This window comes from Elgaria multicarinata, chromosome 7, assembly GCF_023053635.1.
Source record: "Elgaria multicarinata webbii isolate HBS135686 ecotype San Diego chromosome 7, rElgMul1.1.pri, whole genome shotgun sequence".
Classification (NCBI taxonomy): domain Eukaryota; kingdom Metazoa; phylum Chordata; class Lepidosauria; order Squamata; family Anguidae; genus Elgaria; species Elgaria multicarinata.
Window position 1 is genome coordinate 73,448,180 of NC_086177.1, and position 19,675 is coordinate 73,467,854.

The 19,675-nt window shown below is 40.0% G+C and overlaps 1 protein-coding gene across 1 annotated transcript in view; it reads left to right on the forward strand.

Annotated features, from left to right (window-relative positions):
- Nucleotides 1–19,675, forward strand: part of PREX2 (phosphatidylinositol-3,4,5-trisphosphate dependent Rac exchange factor 2) — a 149,210-nt gene that overhangs the window by 75,699 nt on the left and 53,836 nt on the right. Inside the window, exons 19-23 of the mRNA XM_063130819.1 lie at nucleotides 82–167; nucleotides 5,081–5,217; nucleotides 9,373–9,490; nucleotides 10,002–10,186; nucleotides 15,542–15,703. Coding sequence (XP_062986889.1) covers nucleotides 82–167; nucleotides 5,081–5,217; nucleotides 9,373–9,490; nucleotides 10,002–10,186; nucleotides 15,542–15,703 — 688 coding nt within the window. The remainder of the gene's footprint in view (nucleotides 1–81; nucleotides 168–5,080; nucleotides 5,218–9,372; nucleotides 9,491–10,001; nucleotides 10,187–15,541; nucleotides 15,704–19,675) is intronic.

Sequence of the window (19,675 nt, forward strand, 5' to 3'; positions counted from 1 at the left end):
ATATAGTGTATGTTAAATCTGATGAATGAAACAAACAGGTTGGCATTGAATTTTTCATCTTGAGATTTCTCATGTACTCAGGACAGTGAAGATCCTCGACTCTATGGATGGTCTTGGATTCCAAATACGAGGCTTTGGACCTTCTGTTGTCCATGCCGTTGGAAGAGGTAGGATTTGGAATTTTAATGAATTGCAGTTATGATAACTTTTCCAAACATAGAAAAACCATACAAAACAGTAGGTAAATTACCTAGAGGTAAATTGTTGAATCACATGCTTGATGCTTGAAGAATATTTATCTTACATGTGATGTATGGCTGTTAAAACCTGTAAAAAGTAGGGCTGAAAGGATATTATATTGTATGTGCAGCCAGCTTAAATCACTTGCAAGCAAAGCAGATGCTTATTCTGGGCAACAGTGGGAACAGCAATTGCCTTCAAACTCAGTTCTTGGGCTTCCCAAATGTACCTAGTTGGCCGCTGTGGAAAACCAGAACGCTTGAGTAGACGGACCTTTGGCTTGATCCAAAGGGCTCTTAGGCCATAGCTAGATGGGACAAAATCCCAGGGTGATCCCCAGAACCGTCCCTGTGCATCCACATGACGCACAGGGGATCCTGGGATCAGGGAGGGATGATCCCTCCCTTGCCCTGGGATCTCGCCCTCACCTTTATCCGCATTTTTCCCATGGTCTTGAGCTCTAATCCGAGACCACGGAACGTGTGGCCGGGCGCTACGGATTGACCCAGCTTCTCATGATTCCTCGCGAGGAGCCAGGAGCTGCGCACAGGGTGCAGTGCTCCTCAGGAATGCTGCGCCCATTGGGGTAGGGTAGGGGGAGCGGGGAAAATATTTTAAATTAAAAAAATTACTTACCTTTTGGGCACGAGCATTTGTGTGCTGCTGGCCCTTTAATTAAAAGGTGGGCGCGACACCTCTCCTTCTGAGGTCATCGCGTGTAAACAGAGGCGGGATCTCGCAATAAACACATTGCGAGATCTTCCCTCCTCCATCGTATGATAATAGGTAGGTCTAGCTAAGGCCTTAGAAGCATTTTTCTCACTCCAAGCTTTCTGTAATATTGAAAGACTAGGGCCCTTTCTACACCTAAGAGTTATCCCAGGAAAATGGAAGGATTGTCCCTGCCTGCTCCCAGGATCCCCTGTGTGTCATTTGCATGCACAGGGATGATCCCAGGATGATCCTGGGGAAAAAGGCTGGTGTAGAAACGGCCTAGGCTGATGCATGCCTTGAGCAAGAAGTTAGACATTTTGGAGGTATATGGATATGTCATTTGGATTCTGCTTTTGAGAGGCAAAATGTTAAGGTCTTTCAGGTTTGCTGACAGTCACTAGTACAACAGTTCACATTGATGAGCTTCCTGACATCCTAAATAAGATAAGTCATGATCTTTCTCTAAACTTTGCTTCTTTTGAGCTGCCATGATTTGCTGCTAGAAGTACAGTCAAGATTCATTGGCTCTATCTAGCTCTCTTATGAGGTCAGAACAGCTAAGCATAGTTACCTTTAGGTATTCCAGGTTAACTTGATTTGTGGATTGGCCTGCCCAAATACACTTTAATGCTTTTCACCTATGGTCAAAATCTCAGTAGAAAAATAAGAACAATCTATTTGGAAACAGGACTATGTTTCAGCTGCCAGATTGCTCAAGATGAACTCCAGCTATACAGACAAAGTATTGTAAATTGACTGCTTGGATTTGATCAATGAGCACAAGAGTTTTTAAAGCTACATGCGAGAGAAGAGAGAAAGGCTGAGTTCAGACACCACGAAAGTCAACAGTTGGTTATAATCAACTCACATTTGGTTATTTTGCGGATACTACCCACACGATCAGAGAAATAATCAACCGTGAGTTGGTTATAGGCAACTGTGAGTGGATTATTCATCAATGTTGCATTTACTTATCCCCCTCCTTTCAGTCCTCCTTCCTCTCAGTCCTCCCTCCTCTCAGTCCTCCCTCATTCCTTGCTGCTGAAAATATAGAGTTCTGCTGGCTCAAATAGAGCAGCAGCCACCACTTTGACCACTCTTTCCTAGCTACTCTGTAGCCAATGAAAATAACCAACGTTGTCGTCCAGATGACACAAAAAGCAATGGTGGTTTAAATAACCCACTCTGCACATAATTGATTATTTGTGTGTGTTATTTCAGCAAAATAACCCACTGTGTGTTAAAAAAATCCTGACACACGACACGGTAATCCACAATGGGTTGAATAACCCAGGGCAAGTCTACACAGCGTTCCGAAGGCGCCCCGAAGCCCCTTGAGGGCGCCTCGAAAACGCTCGTGTAGTACGTACCTTAATCGTCCCCAGAAGAGGCGGAGGAGGAGGCGTCCTTCGGCAGCGCAGACTGCGGGCGGGCTGCTCCAGGCTCCGTTTCCCTTTAGCCAGCAGGCCCTGCGAGAGCTCCCAGCAGCGGGGCTGGGTCGTGGGAGGGAAGAGAGTGGATGGGTGAGGAAAGGGGCAGCAGCGGCGGTGGCGGCCCCTGCGCGGTCCTGGGGGCGTGGGAGGCGCCCTCTCCTTTCCTCGCCCGTCCGCTCTCTTCCCTCCCACGACCCAGCTCCGCTGCTGGGAGCTCTCGCAGGGCCTGCTGGCTAAAGGGAAACGGAGCCTGGAGCAGCCCGCCCGCAGTCTGCGCTGCCGAAGCACACCTCCTCCTCCGCCTCTTCTGGGGACAATTAAGGTACGTCCTACACGAGCGTTTTCGGGGCGCCCTCAAGGGGCTTCGGGGCGCCTTCGGAACGCTGTGTAGACAGAGCCCCACTGTTGATTTTTTAACCCATCATGGGTTCTGAACCCAGTCAGAGAGAGAGAATACTTTATGTTGTACAAATTACTTCTAAAACATCATTTTTATTGAAACTTTTAATAAAGGTAATTTCCTTAATTTTAATAAAATTTGTGTTTTTATTCTTATTTCCATTTCAGGTGAAATGTTAAAGACATTTGAAATGTAGATGCTTTGAAATGTCCCTGAATTTGGACGTTTTGCTTATTGTTTTGTTAAAGAAACATCAGATCTGTTTTAGCACTTGTGTCGGTCTAAAGTTGACAAAGAAATCTGTTTTCTTATTTAACAGTAGAGACAGTTCCTACCATCAAGGTCCAGAAGGCTTCTTGGGACACAGAAAAAGATTTAGTGTAAAATTTCTAAATCCGATTTTTTAAAATCCTATATTCCCATCAATATCCTCCTCTGCTTTTCTATTTAAGTGCCGAAGGAAACGTAAATCGTTTATTGCTTCAGTAGGATGTGGTGCTCTTGCCAGAATTTGTTTTGCACCAACATGAAAAAGCTTTAAGAATTTATTACTAAATTGCTATTTGTTTTTATAATAACTCATTAAATGAACAAAATAAAATTACTTTATATATATGAATGATTTCAGTTTAATTGGATATGAATGTGTACTTTTTGTCAACGTTAGGCAATTCAATACTTTTATGGTAGTAGAGTAGAATGTATTAAATTATGCTACTAAAACAGAGTTTTGGGCTGCAGTTCAAAGCACAGTTATCTGGAAAAAGATGGAACTAAGGATTAGTGCACAAGTTACACTCCCCACAGAAACAGCCCTCCTAGACTGAGCTATCATGTGTTGGCCATCATGTTTGTAACGACTTTGTCACACAGAATTCTGCAATCACGTTGTGAGTCTGCAGACTACCAGGAATGTCAGACTGTCCAGTGACTACCAGGAGTGTGAGACAAAATGTTCAGTTACAATATAATGGGCATAATCCATATAGTTGAAACATTGTAGCCAGGGCAAGTATCACTTTTCATGGGCAGGTTTTTTCAGTGACATCACCGTGGTGCATATAACCTCTACTGTAGCCCTTACTTCTGGATTGACATATCTGGGATTAGGAAAAAAATAATGGGGAAGAACGAGGAACAACAACAAAATACCACACTACATCTAATTATAAGCAATGGCTTGGTTTGCCCATAATGTTAAGCCATTGTGTGTGTGTTTTATTGTACAGTTAAGGGAAAGGGTACTGATTCCGGATGCTTCCTGTTCTCAACAGATTGTCGGCTTTATCAAACTTGACAACACTGAAAGTGTTTTGGTAATGGCAGAGACTTGTCATATAAAGTACTTTGCAAACAGTCTGCAGTATCACAAAAATGATTAGGGTTGTAAGGATCTTGTATAATCTGATCCATCCATGTTTTGCAGTTTGTCATCTGCAAAATATGGATTTTTCCCTCCTTCCAAAAAAGTACGCACAAAAATCTGTCAGAATTTACAGTACTTTCACTGTTGCATAACATTTTGCGTGCTTTCTTAGGTCAACATAAAATCAATGACCAGAGTGCACACACAAATATTACTATACTTCAGAGGCAGAATGAATGAAATCTTTATTGCTAAAAGTGATAAGCCATCACAATTTAACATAGTTAGAAAAATAAAATACAAGTAAAAAGATGAGCTGTACGTAAATGGAATAAAAATAGATAATTTAAAATAAAATTAAAAAGATAAACAAAAATACAAGAATATAAAAATATAAAATCACATTTACATAAATTAAGAGCGCCACAGTGGGGTGCTAGAAGAAAAATCAGAGATGTGTAAAATGGCATATACATTATCGAATTTTGATGCAACTTCTGTCACATACAATTACTGAAAGTTTAAAAACGGTTCATAAATCCACAGAATCCATGGGACTTTAAAAAGCCAGTCTTCTGCGGATTCTGCAAGACTAATTATTAATAGATATCCGGTGTCATTTTGATCCAATGTGGATTTCTGACATCCCTACTCTGTGTTAGGAGCATTTTCTTTTTTTAAATGTACCTTTAATGTGTTTTTATTCTGTTTTTAATCTATTTTATTTTGTCTGCAACTCTGAAATTCTGAAGGGGGAGCAGTATATAAATATTGTAAATAAATAATAAAAATAATGTTTCTTCACTTCAAAATGCTTCTGAATTAATCAGCAACTGCACTATACAACCAAGCATTTGGGGGCTGATTTTTTCCTTCCTTCCCAAGATGGAAACTTCTAACTTAGCACCTTTTCTAACTACTTTAAAGGAACTGTGGCAGCTGCTGCTGGCCTTCACCCTGGGCAGTGCATTATCAAAGTGAATGGAATTAATGTCAGCAAGGAAACACATGCAAGCGTTATTGCTCATGTCACAGCCTGCAGGAAATACAGACGTCCAATGCATGTAAAGATGCTGTTTACTTTGTTTTATTGAAAATACTGTTGTTTTCTGTATTTTAATTGTTCATGGCTATGCCTCTTGGGAAATGAATGCAAAAAATATAATTTAAGGCAACAATTTGCAGTCAATGATATCAAAAGTTACAATGTGATAAAATTGGAACTAACTTCCTCTAAAACCAAAGGTGACCAGATTCTAAATTAAAGTGTCATATATAGGGATATGACCCCTTTTCATCACTCAGCTGAACCCCAGTGGAGTCTTTGATGTCATGCAAACACGCAGGGTGCAGATTGAGTTGAAATATTTAGTACTAAATGGGTACTTTGATAACTTTTTCAATAACCTTTTCTGAGAAGAATTATTGGACACCAGATAGGTTACACATTACTGTTAAAATAAAAGTTCTTATACTTTGAGCATAATAACATAAGAAGAGCCATGCTGGATCAGACCAATGGTCCATCTAGTCTAGCATTCTGTTCGCACAGTGACTAATGAGTTGCCCACAGGAAACTCACAAGCAAGCCATGGGTGCAACAGCACCCTCTGGAGTCATTCTGATGATCTATAGTGTCCTACAAAGGCCCTGCTTCTGGGATTTTCCTGACAGAACGACAGAATAAAGATTTAAGAGAAGTCACGCATTGCATTGGTGCATGGATCCTACTTTCTCTTCTCAACATGAAATCAAATAAGCAAAATTGAGAATTAATATCCTGACAGTATAGAATTGAGATTATCTTCTTTTTCGCAAGTATATACAAATCATCTAGAAATTTATTTTGATATTTTTGGCAACAGGATTTTGTAGTATGAAAGAATTTTTTAAAAAAACACTTCGACACCATTTATTATGATGCATATTTATAAATATATCCCAATTACAGCCTCATATGGTAAATAAAAAGGATTTGGAATTCTTCAGGAATACATTTGCCATGATACTGAAAGGGAAATAAGCTTAAAACCTAGTTTAACATTTCATATGGAAGCAATATACATAACCTCCAATTCTTAGTGTTCTTGCTTAACTTTCATTCCATCCCACACATTTCCCTTTAGAGGCTATGTTTTCAATTCTGTCAGAATAAGCTATTTTTGTAGTTCATCCAGCTGCATTTAAGTGGGGGTGAGAGAAATTTCTTTGGGAAGGGAATGATTCTGTAACTCAGCATGTGATTGGTTTTTGTTTTATTAAGTTAATTAAAATATCTTTTGAATTTACTTTTTACTGTCAGAATTTCCAGCAATGATTCTGCATAATTAGTAAGAGCACATCTTGGAGTAAAACGAATGAGGAAAATTTACTTAGTAAACATGATCTATAATTTGTTAACTGTTGTAGTGTGATCTATGTGACAACTAACAAGCAACAGCCGCAGATTTCTACAGAATAATAATAATAATAATAATAATAATAATAATAATAATAAATTCTTACCTGCCTCTCCATTTTGATCGAGGAGGGGAACAACAGTAAGTATACAATACATAGAATAAGCTCCCCTCCAAACATGGCTTGTTGAAATCATTTTGGATAAAACACGGCGATATGGATTAGGTCTCCTGCAGCTGTTTTCACTGAAGAAATGGAGTTCTTTCCAAATATTTCAGTCACGGCCTATTCCTATTAATGCAAGAATAATCTTTTCGAAGATATGGGAACTTTGTAGCTTGAACTAAGACCCTAACTTTGAATTGTGAGCATTAGTATGAAACAAGTGGGACCTGCAACAAAATGTTGCAGTATGAAGGATTCGATATTCCAAGCGACCAGCCATGTCATCTTCGAAAATACACCGTTCCATTCCGCTCTGCTCATTTTTTAATCTTCCCCTGCCCCCAAACACACTGCATGGCTCCTCTTATGTCTTTATGTGGTCACTGAGCATGTTGAGTTCTCAGTGGGCTATTTTTGGTCCTCAACCTCCTACTCTTCTCCCCCCCCCAATAACTGTTTGTAATCTGATCTACTATTGTTTCAGCACCATTTTCCTTATTTTTAAGCTTCTCAATCAGATGACATCATGACATGACATGACATAGCAAAACAGATTTGGCTACATGGTGAGATGACTGTACACCCATTTGTACTCCCGTGCCCCAGACCCCCAGTACAAATGGGTGTCTGGGGTACGGGAGCGGGACGGAGACAAAGCCAAGGGCCAAAATAGAAACTAGTAGAGATGCTTCCTGCAAATATTTTTGCCTCGTTTGTGGCAAAAATATCATTGGGAGTGTTTGGGAGGCATGAAAACAGCTCTTCATTTTGATGCAGCATTAATGAAAACATCAGTGCTCTTGGAAAGCTAGTATGCATTGCAGTTTTATTAGGCACTTAATCCTTTTTTTCATTGTTATTACTTTCCTATAGCAAGACTCTATTCAGTGGGTATATAACAGCATTGAGAGCGCCCAGGAAGATCTTCAGAAAACAAACTCTAAACCCTTGGGTGATGATGGAGGAGATGCATTTGACTGCAAAGTAGATAATGCTCCCTGCTTTTTCACGCAGTTCTGCAGTGGCTCATTGCCTGCCTTTGCAGTACAGTACTGCAAAAATGCAGAGCATTTGCTTGTCTTGGTCATGTAGGAATGCATTTCCTGGTTTGCTGCAGTTCACTGCAAGAGTTGGCAATGAAATTGCTACAGTGCAGCACAACAAAGCATTCTCTTGTGCATGTAAATAGTACATCAGGTGGGACTTCGGCACCTAGTCATCGAAGGTAAAATTGCTGCTCCGTCTTTGTAGCTCAGTTTTGCAATTTTGCCTTGCTGAAGTGGTGGTGTATCCGCCTCTCTGTGTGCTTCTGACTCAGGCTTGTTTTTTCCCCATTTTCTCTCTAATGTTTTGTTCTTCCCCTGTGCACCCCTCAGAAAAGGCATGGTATTCCATTGATGTCAAGAGAACCCTGAAGGTCTAAATAGGCAGAGCCAAACCTTTTTGTCAGTCAAATTCCCTGTTGGTGTCATGACATCCTGCCTCCTTGAGATGGAAGGTTTCTAATGCTACTCTGAGTAGATGGCTAAAGGCGTGTTTTCCCCCTAGCCTTTTCCTGCCTAAAGTTGTCTCCACCTTTCAAGATTTTTGCCCATTCTACAAGAGCAGCTTTCCCCCTTAATGCTCTGCTGCATGAAATTTGTAAGGCAGCTACCTGGGCAAATCCTAGTGCCTTTGTTAAACATTGTAAAGTTGACCTCTATGGCTCTGCTGAGGTGGACTTTGGAAGACGTGTCTTGCAACACGTCCTTCCCAGACATTTAGCAGCTACTGCACTTTTGAATCCTGCCCTACATGGGTCAAGCTTTGGTATGTCCTACCTGTTGTACTGTTTACATGCACAAGAGAAAGGACCGTTGGTCACTTACTGGTAAAAGGGATTTCTTTGTGCATGTAAAACAGTATATCAGGGCCACAACCTAGACTTAAGTTCCTTTAATTCTGCTTTATGCTGGTAGGGGTTAGCTTTCCTATTTTTGTCACACTTCGTTTCTTTCCAAGCCTTGTCTGCAGAGTGAGGCCTTAGCTAGACCTAAGGTTTATCCCGGGATCGTCCCGGGGTCATCCCTGTTCATGTAAATGACACACAGGGGATCCAGGGATCAGGCAAGGACGACCCCAGAACGATCCTGGGATAAACCTTAGGTCTAGCTAAGGCCAGAATGAGGTGTCCTGTTTTTCTGGTTTGTGTTTTCGTTGTTATCACTGATCCTAGTACTTTTGAGTTGTCATCCGAACCTGGGCTACAAAAGTGGGAAGGACAGGTAAGGGCTTTAGTTGGAGCAGTGATTTTGCCTTCGACTGCTAAGTGCCTAGGACCCACCGGATGCAGTTTTTTACACGCACAAAGAAATCCCTTTTATGGGTAAGTGATCTATGGTCTTTTTTCTGTCTTGCCATACCATGCAGTGACAGTTTCATTGTCAGCTACCACAGCACAGCATGGCAAAATAGAAACTAGTAGAGATGCTTCCTGCAAATATTTTTGCCTCGTTTGTGGCAAAAATATCATTGGGAGTGTTTGGGAGGCATGAAAACAGCTCTTCATTTTGATGCAGCATTAATGAAAACATCAGTGCTCTTGGAAAGCTAGTATGCATTGCAGTTTTATTAGGCACTTAATCCTTTTTTTCATTGTTATTACTTTCCTATAGCAAGACTCTATTCAGTGGGTATATAACAGCATTGAGAGCGCCCAGGAAGATCTTCAGAAAACAAACTCTAAACCCTTGGGTGATGATGGAGGAGATGCATTTGACTGCAAAGTAGAAGGTTCGGATCATTTATCTCTTTCTATTATCAAGCAACATAAAGGGAAGCTTCTGGTGTTAGACATACACCAACGCGGGAAAAGCAAATACCCCATGTAATGTCCAAGGATGGAAGGTGGATATCTCTTTTGAAGTGAGAAGCATGGCATGAAAACAAAAAGTACAGCCTCACTTAAGTTCATTGAAATCAACAGATTTAAGCATGCTTATATTTGTGTTGGATTGTGTCCATCAAGTAACAGCTAGGGATGCTCACAATTAAACTTTTCCATTACTGTGATTACATCTTTAACTTGGCAATAATGTATTTTAATGAATCAGTACTTCAGAGAAATAAATGCACTACAACGTTTCATCTAATTTATTCACCCAGTTCAATCTTTAATATAATTAAACAAAATTAGTTTGTTTATTTAATAGTGTAAATTACGGGATTTAGATGCATTAGTTAATTTAATAGAAATAAGTAGGCAGCAAAACAAGTTTAATTATTTTTAACATTTACTTTTTAGAAGTAATAGACAAATTTAATACTATGGCAATAATTGATGGACGGAAGGACCATGTCAGTCTGACTGTAGATAATGTTCATCTGGAATATGGTGTAGTTTATGAGTATGACAGTACTGCTGGAATAAAATGCCATGTTTTGGAGAAGATGATTGAACCAAAAGGCTTTTTCAGCTTGACTGCAAAGGTATGACACATAAAATATTTATTTCTTTAATTCTTTATTGTTCCTTCTGTCACTGAAGCAGCATATCTTATTTATGGGTTTTGGTGTTGGGAAAGTCTGAGACTCTGAAGAGCTTCCCTGAAAAACTTCTGCCAGTCAATGGGGGCAATAATGGGTCACATACATCAGTGGTCTGAAAATCATTTCACAGTAGACATGGTCATGGGAATTGATCCCTCACTCCCTATTTATAAATAGGAATATATTTCATTATTATTATTATTATTATTATTATTATTATTATTATTATTATTATTTATTTATATAGCACCATCAATGTACATGGTGCTGTACAGAGTAAAACAGTAAATAGCAAGGCCCTGCCGCATAGGCTTACAATCTAATAAAATCATAGTAAAACAATAAGGAGGGGAAGAGAATGCCAACAGGCACAGGGTAGGGTAAGCAGGCACAGGGTAGGGTAAAACTAACAGTATAAAGTCCGCACAACATCAAGTTTTAAAAGCTTTAGGAAAAAGAAAAGTTTTTAGTTGAGCTTTAAAAGCGGCGATTGAACTTGTAGTTCTCAAATGTTCTGGAAGAGCGTTCCAGGTCAAGTCTATTCTTTGTCATTGACCTTTGTTCTGTTGTTGATTGTTGGAGCTTATAGATGGTTATGAATCATGGTCCTCCACCAAGAATCATGGTCCTCCACACAGAAACAAATTAAGTTCTAGGAATTAATAAATTAAGCTACTACTCAACACAATAAATGCTGTGGGTTGGGGTGGAATTCTGGATGTGCAGGAACATCTTGTTCAGCTGCATGCATCTGGGCTATGATCCCACAAGGCAAAAGTGCACATGAGAGTTTGGCCAGGAGCAGCAATGGCCTTTTGCTAACAAAGAACTTTTCTGTATATGGGGATCAGTGCTTCTCTTGTGTAGATGACACTGTTCCCTGCTAACGAAGAGAAACATAAGAATATAAAATTAACTGTGTTGGATGAGATGAAAGATCTTTCTAGTCCAGTATTCTGTCCCCACTGTGGCCAACCAGATGCCTATGGGAAACCTAGAAGCACGACTTGAGTGCGATAACATCCTATTGTTTGTATTCCGGGGTTAGGGTGTTTTATGCAAAGTGGCCCTTTCCCCCATTGTTCCCCTCACCAGAAGTGTGTACAAGATGAACCAGAGAGATTTAATCCCATTATGAACACCCTGTCATCTGAGTTGTGGTCTCCCTGTGCGACGTTTATATACTGGTAGTGGTGTGCTGAGACTGAATGCTGACTTGTACCATATCCTATACTCTTGTTGTTTTGATGTGGGCAGAGAAGTCATTGTTGTTGTGGTGTCTATTTTTAAATTTATTTTCCCTTCTTGTTGAACTCAATGGGATAAACATTTCTTGTACTAGATCTGACGTAAAGTTGCACTATTTACGGTGTCATGGGTCTCTACATTGAAGCAAAAATCCCACATCCTTACTGGGGCTTCTTCTTCCGGAGTCTTTGGCTAGTTGCTTGTTGGGCAAGTTCCATATATTCCATTTATACAGCCAGTAGATAGATGGTGCTGCTATATTGTGTGATCCTGGAAATATAACTGCATTTTTGGTGAGTTAAAAAATGGCAGAATAAAACTTTAAAACTATGGGAGAGGCACTGCAGGTTGACAATGTCATGAAAAGGATCCACAGTCACCGTGAGTGCATGATAAAAGCCTTGTAACAAGAGCGCCATGGTCTGAGTGACTTTAGGATATGAAATAAATGTGCATCTCCATCCAGTCCACAATTTGCTGTTTTAGTCATTCTACAGGTGTATCTTTGAAGGAATGGCTACCCTGGAAGAGTGTTCTACCAGCATATTGAAGGTGTATTTTTCATACTGGTGGCATATCTTGTGTTCTGCCAGGATAATGGAGCTTCAATGATATTCTATAGCTCCTTAGCTGGAATAACTGTCGTATGGTAAATTACCTTTTGACAGGGAAAAAGAAATGTGAAACAAATGAAGGGTAGCTATGTTTAAGTGTTGGATGCAATAATCCTTGTGGATTTTTTTCTTCCAAGGTGGGAAGCCTAATTATTAAGCAGTTTGTTTATTTATTTTAAAAAATGTAAGTCATGTAGCAATGCAGTGTTTTAGTGTTGCTAAAAATAAAATAATTTGAAATTAAAGAACAGAGTGTAGAAGATCTAGCACCATGTACATTGATGGTGCTATATAAATAAATAATAATAATAATAATAATAATAGTACTGATTTAACCAGAATCTTTGTAGCTATAGCCAGGGGATAGGTTTTGCAGAAATATTTTGCATTACTAATTAAACCTGCGGAAAACTAAACTCTTATAAACAACTGGAAACCTTTAATTAATGTGTGATTCAGTAAGTAGAAGTTATAATAGTTTCTGGCTATAATTACATGAACTATGCAAAATACTTCGATTCTAGGGGAACTATAATTAAATATATGCAAAAATTGTTAGTAAATGCCCTATATTTTTTTTTCCAAATTCCAATCAGGCATTTCAAGAAAATAATATTTCACATAGAATAAATTAATTTAATCCTATTTCCCATGTTGGGTTATACCATCTCCTATCATATATATTGGGAATATAAGATGTGGGGTGAGTATATTGATTCTCATGCAAGTGCCCATTCTCTTTTGCATCCGGCCACCCTACATTACATTCAGGATTTCACATGGGTGGGTGGGGGCTTAAAAGCTCACTTTTCCTTTGAGATGGCCTTTTTATCTATACTTTTTTGGAGTTTTTTTTAAAAAACAGTACGAATATAACAAGGGCATGGGGGTAGGGCAGGGAGTTAACCATTGTGAGGTTACAGCTCACAATGTTGAAGAGATTGGTGTGAGGAAAAAAGTGCAGTGCAGCCAAGTCGATCAGTATTTAAAGACAGCAGTTAGGCATATCCATTGGTGTATACAGCCCAGATGTTCAAATAAGCGTAGTGCCTACAGTAAGCTGCATATTCAGCAGTGGAAAGGAAAGGAACATTTTCTGTCCATTTATGAATTAAAAGCAGGGATTTATCCATCCAATATTAGAGTATGAACCTTTTTGCAGTCACAAGTGTTTGCAAGATGCATTTTGGTTGGCTGTTCGACAATTCACAAAGCACAGGAATATAGTTCCACTTTATGTGGACATTTGTGAAATTCACCGAAATCTCTAAAGGCATCACTGGCATCTTGTGATATGATAGAAGGTATATTTCTGGTTTAGCAGTAGAGTTTTAAAAAGACTTCTAGAAATCTTGTAATATAATGCTTATTACACATTAGGGACCAGTCTTATGTCCTCTAGACAGTGTCTGGAGGGGACATGGAATTTTTTGGTTTCCTGGCTCTTAGTTTGGAGCCTGGAAACCACACTCTTTGCCCCCTCTGCCTTGCAGCCAGCATGGAGTAAACCACAGCAGCCTCCTTCTGTGCTCAGAAAACTGAACATAGAGAGGTAAAAAGGGGGGATCCTGGGGGCAAGGAGAGGAGCTTTAGACAGCTTCCTGTGCAACGCGTAACCTTCCTCCCCCCACACACACACTCTGAAGCTCCCCAGGGAGTGTCTAGCATCAACTGCAGTGCAGACAGAGCACGGAGGAGAGGATGTTTGGGAGTGATCATATCAATAGCCCAGGTCATCTCTTCATTCTAAGTGGTGACTAGGACCTTGGCAGGATCGCCAGCTAAGCCTGCAGGAGAATCCCCAAGAGACCCCAGAAAACCATCTGGATTCGTCAGCCTCCAGGGGGGGTCCATCAAATTTGACCCCCTACCCCTGCAGAGGTTACAGGTGGCCTGAAGGTCAGAACTACTCAGATAATGTCAAAGGAGTGACCACAGGCTCCCCCACCCTCAGATCATTTTCTTCCAATCCAGCACAGAAGACCAGGTCTAAAGTGTGTACTGCTACATGTGTTGGGCAAGATATTATCTGAGACAGGCCCATGGTTGACATGGCGGCCATGAAATCCTGAGCCACTCCCGATAAAGTAGCCTCAGCATGAATATTGAAGTCCCCCCAGGACCATAAGCCTTGGGGTCCTCAACATCACACTCGAGACCACCTCAGTCAGCTCAGGCATGGAGACTGTTGGACAGCAGGGTGGGCGGTACACCAAAAAAATCCCAGTCATCTTGGGTACAGGCTTTCCAAACTGGTTGACTGTTGGATAGAGAGAATCCCAATAGACCAAGGCAACCCCCTTCTTGCCCCTCTAGATGAGCTTGCTGCTGCACAAGAAACCCTGGTGGACACATTTGGGAGAGATTAAATCCTCCCCATTCATCCAACCAGGTTTCCAGGCCAGGTCAGCTTGTTCTTCCACTATGAGCTGAGAAATTATAGTACCTTTCTGAGTAGTTGACCTGGCATTCATCAGCAGCACCTTCAGGCTAGAGGGGCCTGCAGGCAAGCCACCAAGGTTGGAAGGCAGACCAGAAGGGGATAAAGCACGTAAATGTCTTAATCACCTTCGCCTCCAGTCGTCCGGCACGTTATCCATCTTCCATGATTTCACAAAGATAATAGTCAGTGGTTCTGAGAGTTCCTCTGCCAGTTTCTAGGATGAAGTTCTTTGGGCCTTGGATATTTGAACTTATTCAAAGAAATTAGGTGTTCCTTGACCATTTGTTTATCAATCTCAAGGTGCAATCCTGTCCCTTCAGCTTGTATGTAACATTTGCCAGTGTGTGTGTGTGTGTGTGTGTGTGTGTGTGTGTGTGTGTGTCATAGACCCTCTTTTGGGAGAAGACTGAGCCAAAGTAGGAATTGAGCACTTCTGGCTTTTCTTTGTCATCTGTTATCGTTATGCCATCCTCATTGAGTAGCTGAACCACCATTTCTTTCCTGTCTTTTACTGTGCACATTCCTGAAGAAAGCTTTTTTGTCGCTTTTTGTCGCTTTTAGCATCCCTTGCAAACCTCAGCTAGCTTTAGCCTTCCCGACACCATTCTTGCACTCCTGAAGAAGGGGTTAAAATAAAGGTCAGGCCGAAACGCTTCGGGCTTCTTGTCAATAAATCTATTTTCCATCTTGGGAGAGTGTTTCTCTTTTTTGACCTTTATAATTTTGTAGCCATTGGTTTAGTATTATTTCCTTATATGTTTTTCTAGTGGAAAATATATTTGTCTAAAAGCAGAATATTTTTCTCCATATATCCTATATATTTGTTACTGTAAATGGGGAGAAGATTGCTAATCTGAAAAGAAACATCCTTTACAGGGAAAGATCCTTTCTTATCCTGTGTTTCATGTGTGTTTACACTGATATTTTGATTTTTAAAGTATCAGGACATTTTAATACTAATGTAATCTACTACTTTTATGTTATTTACAGATTCTTGAAGCACTAGCAAAAAGTGATGAGCAATTTGTGCAAAACTGTAATAGTCTAAATAGTTTAAATGAAGTAATCTCCACTGACCTTCAAAGTAAATTCAGTAACATTTGCAATGAGAAAATAGAACATATTTGCAGACGGATCACTAGCTACAAAAAGGTAAGGATTGGAAATGTTTTGGAAATTTCCTGCATTTGTTTGGAAGAAATAATAAAGATATATTCAGCTGGAACAAAATATGTAGAGCCGAACTAAATGCATATGCCTCTGCTTCTATGGCCCCCTTCCCATCCTCTGTTCCATCCCATCATCCTCTGTTCTATCCAATTCTAGATTATAAGATATTCAATTCAGCCAACATGTCTTCTTATTCTCTCTAAAATGTCATGATGCTAAATAAAATAATAGTCATTTTACAGCTTCCCAGAACAATAATCCAACGCTTTACATCCAAACTCTCTTTCTCTCTCTCTCTGTCATCTTCACTCAGTTTGACTACAATGTAGCTCAGATAGGTATTTTAATTGCATAGTCAGAATTTCTATTTAGACAATTAAATTGTGCTTTTCATATATTTCCTGCTATATGAGAATAATTTAATACGATCTGCAGTGTCTAGGGACAAGAATAGCAAGATGATATTGGGTCAAGAGGAAGTACATTGGCACAATCACATGGGAAGGTGTATATAATTACTGTACCTGACATTACCTTATTATAAACCCACACATTCATCAACTGCTCAGTTAAGACCTTTCCAAAATGCATATTGGTCATCTCAAAAGTGTTTACTGTTCTTGATGGCTGTTAGTTACATGTTTTATTCCAAGTATAGCTATGCTTTCCTTTTAGGGAGGTAAATGTAACCATAGTAACAAAAGTGTCTGAGAATGCTTTAGCTGTGCTGTTAGTTTCACTGTGAAAGTTTGAAATCTATAAATAGAAACCCAGTGGCTTCCTGCAGTTCTTATTATTATCCCATTATTTCTAAGAGAAGTTTGAGCCCAGTGTAATAGTCCACAGATTTTTCCTAATACATGCATGAAGAGAAATGTGGATCTTATTTATGATTTGATTAAATTATAACCAGGCATTTGGTCTCCGTGGGAGACAGTGTGTGGGAGATTTAAATGTGAAACATGTACTGCTGTTCTTACTATTTAAATGTCGTTAGTGCACTCCTTGTACTAGATTCACATGTTTAAGGGCAATATATCAGTAGAAGCCTACTTGGACAGGAATGTAGGAACAGAAGAACAGAAAAAGAGCCATGCTGGATCAGACCAAAGGTCTATCTAGTCCAGCATTCTGTTCACACAGTGGCTAGCTGGCTGCCCACGGGAAACCCACAAGCAGGACGTGTGTACAAGAGCACCGTCCTGACCATGTTTCACATGTTATCAACACAACATAGTATGTGCACTTTCAAACTAAATTTCTTGTATGAGTTCCACAGAAATCTATATTTTCTTAAGATTTCCCTCCCAAAACTGAAGCTGTTTTTGTTGATCTGTAAATGTAGGAGGCCAGTATAGCTACTGATAGGTCTATATCAAAAAGTAGCTACCGCTATTACAATTACTGCTAAGACTCAATTTTAAAACCTCCATTCCTAGGTTGTGGCTATCTCAAATCTCATAAAAGACTAGGTGAGAAGGTCTCACTTGTCAGCAACCAGGAAATGGGTGGTGGTAAATTGCATTTGCCATGTTTCCTCCTCCTCCTCAAGCCAATTCAAATTTAAGTGAGTCTTCCTTTTATATGCTGAAGGTTTTTCAGTCCAGGTTCTCTATTTGAAATCCTAGTCCTTGACTTCTGAAACTTGAGGATATCCTCAAAGTAGACCAGGACAAATGTTTCTTCCTTGCTTCTATTGCTTCCTCGTGTAGAGAGCAAGCAGAGATTTTCTGTGTGCTTCAAGGTCCTTTATTATCTGCCCTAGTAAATGAGGTGTGGATGCCTATGGACACTTGTTGTGACATATTTTCAAGGCACTTTGGTGATAAAATTGCTTGACTTCATGTTGATTTGGAGGCCACCATTGATGCAAGTCCAAACAAGGGGTTAAAGTGCCCCAAATGAAGGATCCAGTTTTATGGGATCAATGACAGCTTTTGAGGCCAAATAATGTGGACAAGATGCTTTGAAGCGCTGTGTCCAACTACTTCCCATCTCAAACTTTGCCCTTCATGCATAATTTGAACTAGCTGGACGGGACTGACTAGTTGAATCCAGTATGTGGTAAACATATTGCTACAGGAGAGGTAACTCAGGAGAAGAACCTCACACTGGACCAGAAATTCTTAATAAGTACTAACCAGTCACTAATATCCCCTTCTTAGGGAAGATGTTTGAGAGGTTACTGGCCACACAGGTTCAGTTACTCTTGGAGGCCTAGTTTTGGGACTTGGACACCCTGATAGATGACCCTTATCAAGGGAGAGATGGGATAGTGTAACCCTCTTGATTCTCCTTGATCTGTCAGCAGCTTTGGATACTGCTGCCCACAAAGAATCATCAGTATGGTGATTTATTTATTTATTTATTTATTTATTTATTTATTATGCCCTACTATATTTCTCTGTATCATCTGAGTTAAGAGAGGCTGTGCAGGGCCTGGACCACTGTCTGAATGCAGTGGCGGGCTGGTTGAGGACCAATAAGCTGAGACTGAATCCTGAAAAGGCATTGTGGATAGGTGGTTCCCTTATCTGGGAGTTAGGGATATTGCCTGTTCTGATTGGGGGTTCACTCCCTCTGAAGAAGCAGCTTGGATGCTCCCAGATCCCTCACTGTCAACTAAGGCTCAGTGTCCTTCACCTTTTCCAACTACAGTTGGTTTGTCATCTATATCTCTGGACAGGAATAGCCTGGCCAGAATGATCAATATATTGGTAACCTCAAGATTGGACTATTGTAATGTGATTTATTTGGGGCTGCATTTAAGGCTGGGCCAGAAGCTACCGCTAGTGCAAAACACCATGGCAGGAATATATTACAAAAGTCCCAAAGGAATTGCACTGGGCGCTAGTAAGCTACCGTGCCAAGTTCAATGTACTTGTGCTAAAATATAAAGCCATACATGTCTTAGGACGTGGATACCTGATGGAGCACCTTTTCTCTTATGTACCTGTCTGGATATTAAGATCTAGCGCAGATGCCATACTTGCCTGAGATTTGATACGTGACAACCTGAGAAAAGGGTGTTGATACAGGCACCGCAATTATGGAACTCGTTCACCCCGTATATATGGTCAGCACTGAGCCTTAGAACCTTACAGCATCAACTAAATCTGTTTTAATCCATGTAGCTCCAACTTGTAAACCTATTTGTGATTCTGTTCTCTTTTGTTTTATTGGTTGATGCATGCATCCATGCATAAATAAATAAATATTTACGAGTTCTCAGAATATACCCTCCATACCAATGAACTTGCCAAGTGGCAAATATGTAGGATTGATAACACAACTGGAGCAGCATTTATTTATTTTACTTGGTAATCCCATCTATTATCCTTGGGCCAAAGAATGATAAGTTAAAGAACTGCTCTAGACATTATATGGAAGTGGCAATAGAGGATTCATGTGTGACAGGCACATGTTATTTTTTATTATTATTATTTTGCATTTCTGGAAGTGGAACTTGTGCATCGTTCCATTACAAAATCACATGAGCTACCAAGTGGGTACAGCTCATGCTCTTTGTTATGGACAAAAGTAGTATTTTGCTACATCCGTATTTGATTGGAGGGCGGTCGCTAGAATAAAATAAGTCTCGGTTGAAGTCCCCTGAGCCAAATTAATCATGTAAAATCATCACCTATATTGGAGCTACATTTTAAGCCATTAGGTACAGCTCAGGGGATATATACAAGTTCCTTCTGCGGTTGTCGCACTGAAAACAAATTATTCACACATCCACAATTTTTGGTCCTATATAGCAATTGATGCTGTCTTTAACTCATCATAGAGATAAACTATGACCATAGAGGTTTTATTGTGACAGTTTGCAGAAATATAAGCCTGGAACAGATGCTTTCCTTTCCTTCCGTAATACTAGGCACAAAGTGGTAATGTAAGTTCTTGAAAAGACGAAAAAAAGACATTTCTTTCCTTTGATACAAAGCACAA